Genomic DNA, 11,801 nt, shown 5'->3' with positions numbered 1-11,801 from the left:
GAAAGCAAAACTGTCCAATCTAAACTCCGTAATCTGTGGTCGGTACATCAAAGAAATGTTCGTGTTCGGGCAAATTTAGTTTGGACGCTACAGTAAACTGCTACAGTTTACCATGCGCGCTTGTGCGAATCTGAAGAAAATGACAGAGTGCGACCACGAGAAAATATTACATCTGATAAATTTATATGAAAATCATCGTGAATTATGGGATTGCGGTAATAAAAATTACCACTTACGAAATAAAAAATGCGTTACATGGCTGAAAAACGCCTTCATCGCAAGATGAACAGTGACATAGAATCGATAAAAGCAAAAATGAGTTCATTGCTGTCTTCATTTCGAAGGAAAATAGCCAAAATTAAAACTACAACAAGAACCGGACAAGGCATTTTTATATATTACATTCACATAAACTTAAATTACAGGACTTGATTCATTTTAGGACAGAAGGACTTTTATTCCAGCAAATCCTTAGCTTTGCCTAGACAAGCGACAGACATTTTTAAATTTTCCAGTATCTTCAATTGCCAGGTCGCATAGAAATCACTGTATAAGCTTCTGCTCTGAAATATATGGGTCGTCCAATAACACCTATTCACTTTAGTTTTCTGTTTAGATAAATCACACAAAATTATGAAAGCTGCCGCTGCAATTCTAACATCATCCATGATGAATAGCACATTTATATCGCCGCGCAAGCTGGAACTTTGGCAAATGCAAACATTTTTAATTATTGTTGCAGCAATGTAGACGCAAGGCGCAAATGGTGTGTGAACGTTCGCAAATGTTTGGCGCGGTATTGCGCTGCGGCCTGGACGCACCTTAAGATATTGAAGCACGCGCGGCGTTTTTAATCAGAAATTAGTTACCGGCACTTGTAACTTTAGTAAACCACTTACCATCTTTTCATCAGGACCTTACTGTTGATTTAGATGTAAATTGTAGGAAAAAATGATATATTTAGTATAATAAATAAAAAATATATCTACCTACTTACATATGTATGAATATTAATTTTATGATTATTGTAATTAAAGTAAGATGCTTACCGAAGTTAAAAAAAACATGATCCAAGTATACGTCAGCGTTGAATCAAACCAGACAAGAGGCTGAAGGTGCAGGAGTCAAAGACCCTATAACTATTTTCGCATGCCACCAATTGTAACTATTTTATGATATCTGTTATTTTTGCGAGATCTAATTGACTTGAAGAAATAATCAATTAGTTGGTAGATACATCTAGTAAACAAATTATTTGAAAATCAAATTTGATTTAGAAAATCTGCAGTTTTGAAGATTCAAAGAATCACGACGATGTGAAATAGTTCTAAATAACTTTTCAGCAGGACGTGAAACAACACACACAACGTGAAATATATATTTTTTTCTGTTTTTAGCGCATGAACTGAAAAATTAATATAGCTTTTAATTAAGCAAAGTAACAATTATATTACTTTCTTGCCGCTTTTGAATAAAACTTGAATAACGCTTTCATAAAATTAAACGACGTCTTTACGACCTTTAATATTACTTTCTAGACCTTTCTAAAAAATAGTCATGCATCATTAGGGAAGTTATACTATTCATATATTTTTATTTTTATTATTTTACGGCTTGGAAATTTCCGCAAGCGTCATCTTTGCCAAATCATAACTTTGAGCTAGTCACCGAATGTTTCAAAGCTTCCTTCAGAACATCCAGCACGAATACAATATTTTCTTGTGTAGCGTTATATCCCATAATTCCGACTCTGAACACTTTTCCGGCAGTCGGTCCTAATCCACCACTAATTTCCAATTTGTACCTAAACAAGACACTTATCAAAGCAGCAGATAACGGTTCAATACTTTTTAAGTACCTTTTCATGGCATATTCAGTTACTTTGCGCCAGTCTACGCCATCAGGAACTTTAATGGTAGTTACCGAAGGCAATCTCTTGTGTTCTTCGTCTACGTAAAGCTGCATCCCTAATGCTTCGATTCCTTCGTATAGTTGAGCAGCACAATGTTGGTGTCTTTTAATTACTTGCTCCAAACCTTCATCTGCTATTACAGCCAACCCTTCGCGCAAACCGTATAAAAGTGTCGCAGAGGTTGTATGATGATATCTGGAAATCGTGAATACTTCTGAACATACTTACCTACCTGAAGCAAATCTAAACATAGACAGAAGCATGCAAAAAGCATACAAATAATAACAAGGATATGGCTGGTTAGGTACAGCTAATAAAATTATTACTGAAAAATTGAAAAAACTTTACAATCTTGGTGCGCTCCTTTCGAAGCAATTCCACTGTTGTCCAAGCAGCGTTATATCCCAGAAGTAGACCGGAATAGGAGTTTTTCTATTGGCAATGGTTTTTCTAAAAACAATGATAATATTGAAATTTCTAACGTTGAAAACCGATTTCCAACTTTTAAGACTCTCAGTAACCTAACGTACAGTGCTCTTTCATTAAATGATATCGGGGCTAAGCCAGGTGGAGCTCCAATTATTTTTTGGCTTCCTGAGTATGCCGCATCAACCTTCCATTTGTCCATAAGGAATGGCACTGCGCCCAGGGAAGCAACAGTATCCACTACCAGCAAACAATTATATCTAAAACATAACGAGTTGATGCAGTATGTAACGTTATGCAGGGTGTCGAGAAATAAGCACAAGGCACATAGGATGCAGGTCTTTGTTGACAAAAGTTGAAACTAGTTATATGGCATTTTTGTATTTTCTCAAGTGGTTCTTCTTGCATTACCCCGAAAAGAATAAATCTATGATATTGAATAATTTACTCTTTTGAATAAAACAGAAGAATTACACTAACTAATGTTTTTCTCTGAAAACTAAACTTATTTGTTTATCGGAAACTCCAGCTGCTGTGGTTAGCATCATGTAAAAAGGAGCACAATTACGTGGACACATAAGAGTGTTTTAAGAGTGTCATTTCAAAGAAGCGTTTTCGTATCTGTGTGTAAAAATTTCGTAAAAAGTCTCTGTTCTAAAAATAGCGACTCTTGTAAATAAGTAATTCAATTTTCTTATGAAGAAGATCAGATATTGGTAGAACCGATAAAATAATTACAACTAATAGCTACTGGAACATGAAAAGAAAGCTTCCTTCGCATTAGAAAATATTGTCTGATACTTTCTGGAAAATACACAATCACTTATGGCGACTGAAAAAATTAACATTAGGCATTAATGTCCACTGCTGAAATGTAGATATTATGTAGCTTTATCAGATGGTAAAGAAACGTTAAAGTTGCAAGAGGTAAGCTTTTCCGGCTTTTAGGCTCTTGTTTAATATAATTTCTTTATAAAATAAGACTCAACTCTTCTAATAAACTTTCCTTTTCCCATTAGTCTCTGTGTTGAGAAACTACTTTTTGTGAACAGTATGTTTTGACTATAACTGTGAAAATTTCTCCTTTTAAGTTTAGTTTCTTTAAATACACATTTAGAATACCTATTTTGAGTAAAAGATAAAAATGTTTTTTAAAGACTGTTTAATAATGTATTTTAGGAGTTGACGTGATAGACAAAAATAACGATTATTTCTCTATTCAGAAACTAAAAATGAATTAAAACCATCTCACAAATCGAAAGCAACGAACCGTTATACCACAGCTTAAATATCATATATACCTAAATAATATCGATAAATAAGCTGTGCTTATGCCCTATCCATGGTATAATATGATGGCTGGAGCAATACAGCAAAAAGTTAAATTTTTGACTCAATTTTATATTGTTTTCCTGTTGAGATGAGCGAATGAACAACAAAGCGACGAGAAATACTCATAAATATTCATTCATTTTTATCATATAGTATTCATCATTCATGAAATTCTATGAATATTCATCATTCATAAATATTCGTAGAAATACTCATAAAAATCCCAAAAACGGGTTTTCGAAAAAGACGATAAAGAAGACCAAACTGTAAAGACGATGACTTTTCTTGAACAATCCACGTTTTAACTTTTTTGCATAAAATACTCTCAGTTTGCCATTATTTTATAGTAAAACGTTAGGAAAAACGCGTTGTTCTGTTTAGAGAGAGTTTTCTTTATAAATATTGACCTAAAAGTGAAGAAACCGGAATTTAAATAAATCAAATTATTCACAGCGACAAAAGAGGCGAGTTTTCCCAATATTTGATTATAAACTTTCACTTGTTCTGTTCGGGGAAATATTTTTGGGAATAAATCTAGAAAAAATTATTAGGGTTTTGTCCAAAATTCAAAGCTGAAAAAGGTTCCAAAAAAAGGTAATGGTAAAGGTAAAAAAGGTACGATATGTTCGAGTTGAAATTGACAAAAGAAACGTTCTAGAGCTATGCCTATCGGGTCACTCTGTATACTTATTACCTTCTCGTAATTTCACCAATTCCTATTATCGGTTGATAAATTCCCGTTGAACTTTCCCCTTGCACTACAAACAACAGTTTTGGCTGATGTATTTTTACAGCATTTTCAATTTCTATTATGGAAAAATTGCTTCCCAAAGCAGTTTTTACCAATTTTCTTACTATGGCCCCTAGAAACAAAAATATCGTCAACTTCGAAGCAAGGATTCCGCTTTCGAAATGCTTGTTTCCAATAGATTCGATCACGAAATGAATAAATGCTTTTTCTGGCCAAAGAAAAACGCTGGGTGATTTCATAGCTCATATTTGTACGATTTGAGACGTTTAAGAGCATTTGCAGACTTTCGTTTCCTTTCGCTTATGAAATATGATTGTTTTCACTAGATTGATTTACGAAAGGAATAAATGCTATTTCTGGTTAACTGGCTAAATATAGCTTGATTGTTATATTGTAGTATATAAATTACCATATCTTTCAGCTAGATTGGCTGCTCTTTCTCCCCAGATGCCATTAATTAAAATTAGTACAACATCGTGAGGTTCCAAAAGGTTACACAGTACGGCTTCCATTCCTGCATGACCCGATGCGCTTATTGCAAGAGTGAGTTGATTGTTTGTTTGAAATACGTACTGAATGCCTTTTTTAATTTCATCCATAATCTGAAAAAAATGTAATTTCTACCCAAAATAAATCAAACGTTCACTCAAAACTGTTTACTTACATCAAACAACTCTGAATGCATGTGTCCCAATATTGGTTGAGACAAAGCGTTTAAGATCCTCGGGGATGAGTTCGAAGGACCAGGACCCATAAGAAGCTTATGAGGAATACGTAAGGGACTTTTCAATCCTAATGGAGGGCGGACGTTCATTTTTGAACAATAACTCTGCTTTATGCGAATCGGAAATTACTTAAACTTAACAGAAACACAAACTGACATTAAACGTTTACTGAAAAATATCTCAATCACACGGCACTCTTAGAAAGACAACTGGTAAATTGTACGATGGTCAATCGACAACTTTATAAAACAATTTGCTGTATTAAAAATTCTAATATACAGCTTTAAAAAAATATATCTGCGCTTTGGAAGTTTTTTTGAAGCTTTTGGCTAGCCAGATGAAACATAAGTTTCAGACTTATTGTTTGATATACAGGAAAACTTGAGGCGGATATTTGGTCTCGGGAGTTTTTCAAAACTTTTGGAACATCCTGCGTTTATCTTGCCAGGTTAAAGTGCAAGAATTTAAATATAGCTTTTGAACTCATAATAAGACGATATGCGATAAGAGTTTGTACAGAAGGTGCATACATTATTTAACACCACATTTAGCTCGCTCAAGAATTTAAGGCACGGGGATATTATATCTGGAAATAACCGTTGATTGGGCGTCTGTGGCGGCGCTAGGGGTGAGCGAGGTTGGACGAGCGCCCAACCAAAATTTGTCTCGCCCAACCACTTTTAATAGCGATATAAATAATTGCGAGTTAAAAACCATCAGATCAAATTCGAGAATAATAAACGTGAAAACATTCCTAGTTGTTCGGGAATTAAAAAGTAAGTCTTTAAGTACTTAATATAAATTTATTTTCTAATCTAAATATGGGTACTTACTTATCTCCCGTTAGGACAATATTTTCATATAGAGGACAAAGAAGTAATTGATTTGGCTCAATCGCTACCTGAACTTTCTAGACAGCCGTTCTTTGCAAGTTTTCCTAAAAACAGTATGGTAGTTTTAAGTCCAGTTATTATATCATGTATCGTTGGATTAAGTACAGCATTTTCAACAATACTGTATTCCGTTTTCCCTTGCAGATTTTTCATCAATTGTTTGAAGAAAACTGGTAGGAAACTAGGTGGAACTAGCAGTTTTAGTTTTGTAACTGAAAAGTACAAGAACTGAAAAAGGTTTGCAGAAACAAAAGCTGGGTTTCAAAACATGATTTAGTACACTTAATCCAACTTCCATCATTTTTGTGAACACTTAGAACGTTGATTTCTTTAGCTAACCATTGCCCATGTGATATAGTTTCTATTCAAAACGAGACAAAGTCATTGCCAGATACCACTAAGAGGTACTAAGTCAAAATAATCTAAAAACTTTAATCAACTAATTTAATTTCAGATTAACAATCACTTTAACAGATTTCACGCTTCTTTTGCAAATTTTTAGTTTAGTCTTATATAATATTGCAATGACAGTGCCATTTTCCAGTGCAAGTTTTGAAAGAACTTTCAGCACTTTAAAGATAATTAAATCTTTTCTAAGAACAACTGTGAGTCAGGATAGGCTTATCGACTTAGGCATTTTCTTTGTTGAAAAAGATATTGCAAAAAATATATTTAGAGTTGATTATAGATGCGTTTGCTGGTACGCATAATAAGAGAAAAATTTATCTTCTAATATCCTGCGTGAATAACTATTTAATTATTGAATTATTTCACTACCTTATAAATGTTTTATTCACTGTTTATAATGTTATTTTCGTTAATTTAAGTATTTTTAATCTACTTTTACTTGGTAAATGCTGAATGAAAGTCTTCTAATGTTCTGCGTGAATAACTATTTCATTATTGAATTAATTCACTACCTTATAAATGTTTTATTCACTGTTTATAATGTTATTTTCGTTAATTTAAGTATTTTAAATCTACTTTTACTTGGTAAATGCTGAATGAAAGTCGCTAGTGTTGTAGCGACTTTCATTAAGAATTTGTTTCCAACATAATGTCGTTTAAAAAAAATATTCACAGTTGTGAAATATATTTTTGTAACATTTATTTCGTTATTCTACGAAAGTAGATAAAATCTCGCATAATATTTGTATTGTAAATTCATATTGGGACACTAACGGTATTGTCAAACTCTGTTAGCTCCTTGTTTGACACAAACATGTTATTACTAAAATAAGACTTACTAAAAATGAATCTTTGCAACGCTTGTATATTAAATAAAAATAACCAAAAAATACTTTACATTACATTCGCCCAAAGAAGAAAACAAAATATTTTGTAAAAGGGAAATCTTGTATCCAACTCTTACCATTCTTTTAATGGTAAATATATCCTACCCATCTTGAAAAAAAAATTGCCGGCTTTCGCCCAAGCGGAAACTAAAGCTGGCGCCGCCACTGCTGGGCGTACATATAACAATTTTAGAAGTTTCTCTTAGTTCTCAATAACCTCTGTATATTGAGGTAGTCCTTGCAAGTTATGAAAATCGGGATTTTATGTATAAGCAACATTGGGTTCATGTAGTGACAGTATTTAACCCCGACAATCCTGACAACATGTTTATTTATTTATTACAAGTTAATGAAAACCAATAATAATATTTAGTTATGCTAATATGTATATAAATAGAGTAGAAAAGTTGACAAGGAAAATGCTGAAATACGTACGAGTGATATTTTCGATAAAGTCCTGTCCTAATGTAAGAAGTATGTCCAAGGATTTTCTTTATAAATTTGTTTAAAAAATAAATAAAACAGTTTTTATTAAATTTAAATTGGTTTACTTGCGAAAACATATCTGCAGCATTGTGTACAAAAACTAGAACTAGTAAGGGTGGTTGTTAGTCATATTAATTAGACAAATAAGATTAGTTAATTGTCGAATTACAATATTTCAACTTAGCCCTGTCTCCATAAAATCTATATTAGGAAATTAACAAATACTACAAGCTAATGTAAAACGTTACAATAAATAATATATAAACTGTAAAAGTAGCATGCTGGAAATTTACACAAATAAAAACAAATCAAATTTACAAAAAGCCAATTAACTCTTGTCCTTATAAAATAAATTTTTTATCGTATATAGATATATCGAATATAATGTCACGTAAGTACATTATTTAATTGGTTCGTAAGTTTGAAGACGGTTGAAACATTAGGTAGAATATCGTTATATATTATTTACACTAGAAAGTTGAAGAATACATTTAGTTAGTTGATTTTAATTTATATGAAGAAAACATTTTGATTCATTTTAAGGCCTTAATAATTATAATGTTTGTAAAAGACGCATTTCCAAACACACACAGCTCAACGCAATATTTTTGATAAGACTGGTAAATCTGGTATATATATGTATTTATCACCAATTTAATGGAACAAGAACATCTTATACACTACTATGGAGAAAATGGAAATATTTATTCCTGTGCAATTTCAAATACCACAAAAGGTGTCTTGCTTATTCGTAAAAGTGCAAGATGATAAAAAGTTAAAAGTAGAAAAAACTACCTAACATATGTTATTAATGTTATTAAACTGAAGCTATTCTTGTTAAAGTTCTATTCATGGGCTGTTAGGGTTCGGAGGCCATTCGTATTCTGGCAGATTCTCTTGATTTGCTGTGGATTTCAGCAGTTCTTAGGGTTATTCCAAATATGTCTTCATGATACCTATTCTGATCCTGCAATGAATATAGAGAACTGTTCTTAAAACTGTCACAGTCTTTTGGATTATTAATGCGTACGAATGTAGCGTTATTAACTAAAATTCAGCACTTTGACCGACTTTTTTTATTTGACTGGCTTGTTCCTTGCTGTGGAATATTAGAAAATACTTTTTCCATGGGGTGTGGATATAGATAGATATTTGTTTATATATTTTACTTACCCTTAAGGATAAAAGGAACGATTGAACTTCATGCTCATTCATGCCACCATACTTTTGGATGATTTTTTTTAAAGTTTGATATACATGCTCGGCCATGGTGCAGTCACCACATACGTAAAAGTGACCCTCCTGAATAACCAACAACTTGTAGATTTCTGCTGCTTCTTCTAAAGCAAGATCTTGGACGTATGTCTAAAATAAACCCAAATGTTCCAAATAAAATCATTTTGTATGGTGTTTGTGAGTAAGTGACTAACTTTCTTCAAGTGTTTTTCCCTTGATAATGCTAGAAATACTCTGTCTAGAACATTAGCGTCACTCATTTCCTCTTTTTCCTCTCTGTAAAGATCCATTTCCTTAGTTCGACAGCCGAAGAATAGCCAGATTTTGCCTATCTGGTTTTTAGCTCTGAGTTGAGCGTATCTGTAACAAGCATTTAAAGTTAGAGCAGGATGCCTCGAGAACTTAAGAAAGCCTAAATATGCAACTTTGCTTACCTTTGTTGCCAGAAAGATCTGAACGGCGCTATCCCGGTTCCAGGCCCAACCAGGATGATCGGTTTGGTCATGTCGTTTGGTAGGTAGAAGTTGGGAGCGCTGAAATACAGTTTTATGTATTTACGTAAATTTAATGGTCGGAAAGTCGTCAAGCTAAAAATAAGGCACCTGGGCCTGATTCGGTCCCTGCCGAATTACATAAATTGTTGGATAAGAAAAGCATCATATCCTTCTACATTTTTCAACCAAATATATAATACTAAGCTACTAAGCTTGATCACACGCTCACAGAAGAACTGTTTGAATTTCTGAATGGACTGGGAACTAGAACTTGTTCTGTATGCGGGTTATTCTCCAAAAGTGCGGTGAATTCCGAAAGAACGCTTAAGTATGCTTTAGAGACTTTGAGAAGGCTTTTGATCGGGTCCCACATGATCTGCTGCTTGAATATATGGAATCTATAGAACTGGACAATTACGATCTTAGGCTACTGAAATAACTATACTATTATCAAGTAACTACCGCTAGGGTAGATCTAGATGCCTCTTCTAGTAAAATTCCAATTAAACCAGAAGTCGGTACGTCCGGGATGTGTTTTGTCGCCTGCACTGTTCAATGTATATTCTGCGCAAATATTTCGGGAGGCGATGGATGGCCGAACGGAGAGTATAGGAATCGGAAGAGAAACCATAAATAACATTAGATATGTCGACGATACCGCCATCCTGGCTGAAAGTCTGACCGATCTCCAGGCTATTGCTGACATAGTAAATGAATCAAGTCATTGAAGAGGATTAAAAATTAACATCAACAAAACCAGATGGACGCTGACACGGGACGACTGCTTCTAGATGGGAAGGTGGTTGATCACTTCAAATATCTTGGTAGCTGGCGGAATGCGAGGGGACACTAGCCAGGGAGAATTATCTCCATGCAACTCCAAAAAAAGAGCTTAAAATGGCCAACATTGCTCTACGCCTGCGAGACGTGGACGCTGAAAGCTGCCACCATTAATAAACTTGAGGCCTTTGAATTGTGGTGTTACCGACGAATCCGGAAGATACCTTGGATTAAACAGACGCCCGATGAGTACGTGCTTAGAATGATTGAGGCGGCGACCATCAAATGGAGAAATACCGAGTACCTTGGTCATATTATCAGAGGTCCAAAATATCACTTGCTTCGACTCATAATTTAGGGCAAGGTAGAAGGAAAGAGTTGGATTGGTCGATGGAAACCATCCAGGATGAGCAACATTGGGAACTGGACAGATCTACAAGTGGAAGATCTGTTCATCATAGCAGCATAGAGAGATAGATTCCAGAGAATGGTTAACATTATGATAGTGAACGTCTGAACCCAGGCACCGCACTCCAAGAAGAAGAATAAATTCCTTTAGAGTTCTTTTAGAGAAACATATAAAAATTGAGCAGCTATATGCATGAAAATCCTCAATTATCTATGTGTGTAAGTGCGTCATTCCGTATGGAAATATAAAAATAGCTTTTGTGTCATAATGTTACGTTTTGTAAAAATAGAATGAAAAATTGTTCCATTTATAAATATTTATAAAAGAGAAAAAAGCGTATTTTTTCTAACACGCGTATAATTATTTCAGCAAATTAGAAAATATCTAAGTTTACTTTCACTTCGATTAAGACGAAATTAAGATTTTAACACCCTAGTTGAACAACACCTTAATGAAATTTTCCAATCAATGAAATGTTAGTTTAATATTAAACTTATCTATTTACCTTCTCACAAATAGATACACGTCCTCTCCAACTTCAATATCTTGCATATAGTTCGAGCATACACCGTAGTGAGGAGGACCTTCTCCGCCTGGAATATAAATATACACTATAGTCTTCCTATTAACCGTCATTCAAGTTCAGCAAATCGATACTAAATAGTCCTTATGCCATTTGTCTGTACTTTGGAACAATTTTCAGCAGTACTTTCCACCATGTCAAGCGCGATTACTTTACAAAGTATATCCGTGTAAGATAGGCGTGATTCTGCATGATTTATTAAGTTTTCAATTCTTATTATTTCAAGAGAATTTACCTTGGGTATTGTATACAACGACGGCCACAGTCAAATGAATCTCATTAGAATGAAGTAACGGACTTGAAGATATCGAGTAAAATCGTGGCTGTAGTAGACTCAATTGAGCGACCAAAAGTGGCGCGTATGGATTAACTGAAGGAAATTCTTCTAGAACCTCTGCCAGGTTGGGGAAATTCCAGTGCCTCCAGTCTTCATAGGCTGAAGAATCCTAGAATTGGAAATAAATATTTTAAATAACAGA

The 11,801-nt window shown here is 34.0% G+C and overlaps 2 protein-coding genes and 1 long non-coding RNA gene across 10 annotated transcripts in view; 1 reads left to right on the top strand and 2 right to left on the bottom strand.

Annotated features, from left to right (window-relative positions):
• Positions 1-1,429: 1,429 nt before the first annotated feature.
• Positions 1,430-5,379, bottom strand: LOC109546645 (alanine--glyoxylate aminotransferase). Of its 2 annotated transcripts, none has more exons than XM_019917683.2 (7): positions 5,086-5,379; positions 4,831-5,023; positions 4,365-4,533; positions 2,443-2,598; positions 2,261-2,362; positions 1,859-2,107; positions 1,430-1,804 (listed from the first exon to the last, which is right to left on the bottom strand). In XM_019917683.2, the coding sequence occupies exons 1-7, from the start codon at positions 5,233-5,235 to the stop codon at positions 1,648-1,650; spliced, it is 1,176 nt and encodes a 391-aa protein (XP_019773242.1). In that variant the 5' UTR covers positions 5,236-5,379; the 3' UTR covers positions 1,430-1,647. The 2 variants fall into 2 exon arrangements, with proteins under 2 accessions (XP_019773242.1, XP_019773241.1); XM_019917682.2 differs by having other exon boundaries at positions 4,831-5,041; positions 5,086-5,369.
• Positions 5,380-5,438: 59 nt separating this feature from the next.
• Positions 5,439-7,870, top strand: LOC125504429. The gene is made up of 2 exons (XR_007281482.1): positions 5,439-5,922; positions 5,994-7,870. It is a non-coding gene; the product is annotated as an uncharacterized LOC125504429 (long non-coding RNA).
• A 575-nt stretch (positions 7,871-8,445) lies between these two features.
• Positions 8,446-11,801, bottom strand: part of LOC109546644 (nitric oxide synthase) — a 126,721-nt gene continuing 123,365 nt past the window's right edge. For all 7 annotated transcript variants that reach the window (XM_019917681.2, XM_019917676.2, XM_048666335.1 and 4 more), the window contains 6 exons: positions 11,558-11,768; positions 11,245-11,332; positions 9,491-9,589; positions 9,251-9,416; positions 8,994-9,185; positions 8,446-8,787 (listed from right to left, as the gene is read on the bottom strand). In XM_019917681.2, the coding sequence (XP_019773240.2) occupies positions 8,680-8,787; positions 8,994-9,185; positions 9,251-9,416; positions 9,491-9,589; positions 11,245-11,332; positions 11,558-11,768 (864 nt within the window). In that variant the 3' untranslated portion in view covers positions 8,446-8,679. The remainder of the gene's footprint in view (positions 8,788-8,993; positions 9,186-9,250; positions 9,417-9,490; positions 9,590-11,244; positions 11,333-11,557; positions 11,769-11,801) is intronic.

The sequence above is a fragment of the Dendroctonus ponderosae genome, unplaced genomic scaffold, assembly GCF_020466585.1.
Source record: "Dendroctonus ponderosae isolate FM_Combo_2020 unplaced genomic scaffold, Dpon_F_20191213v2 Dpon_F_20191213_5, whole genome shotgun sequence".
NCBI lineage: Eukaryota > Metazoa > Arthropoda > Insecta > Coleoptera > Curculionidae > Dendroctonus > Dendroctonus ponderosae.
The sequence above is the reverse complement of the archived record's forward strand: the minus strand, read 5'-3'. Positions and strand labels throughout refer to the sequence as shown.

Bases quoted from the DNA above. Each gene is read 5' to 3' on its own strand.
- LOC109546645 (XM_019917682.2), bottom strand. From the start codon at position 5,235: ATGAACGTCCGCCCTCCATTAGGATTGAAAAGTCCCTTACGTATTCCT. The intron at 2,599-4,364 runs GTAATAAGTATA...GTTATGTTTTAG, and splicing joins ATTGGTGAAATTACGAGAAG to ATATAATTGTTTGCTGGTAG. The intron at 1,805-1,858 runs GTACTTAAAAAG...TGTCTTGTTTAG, and splicing joins ACTGAATATGCCATGAAAAG to GTACAAATTGGAAATTAGTG.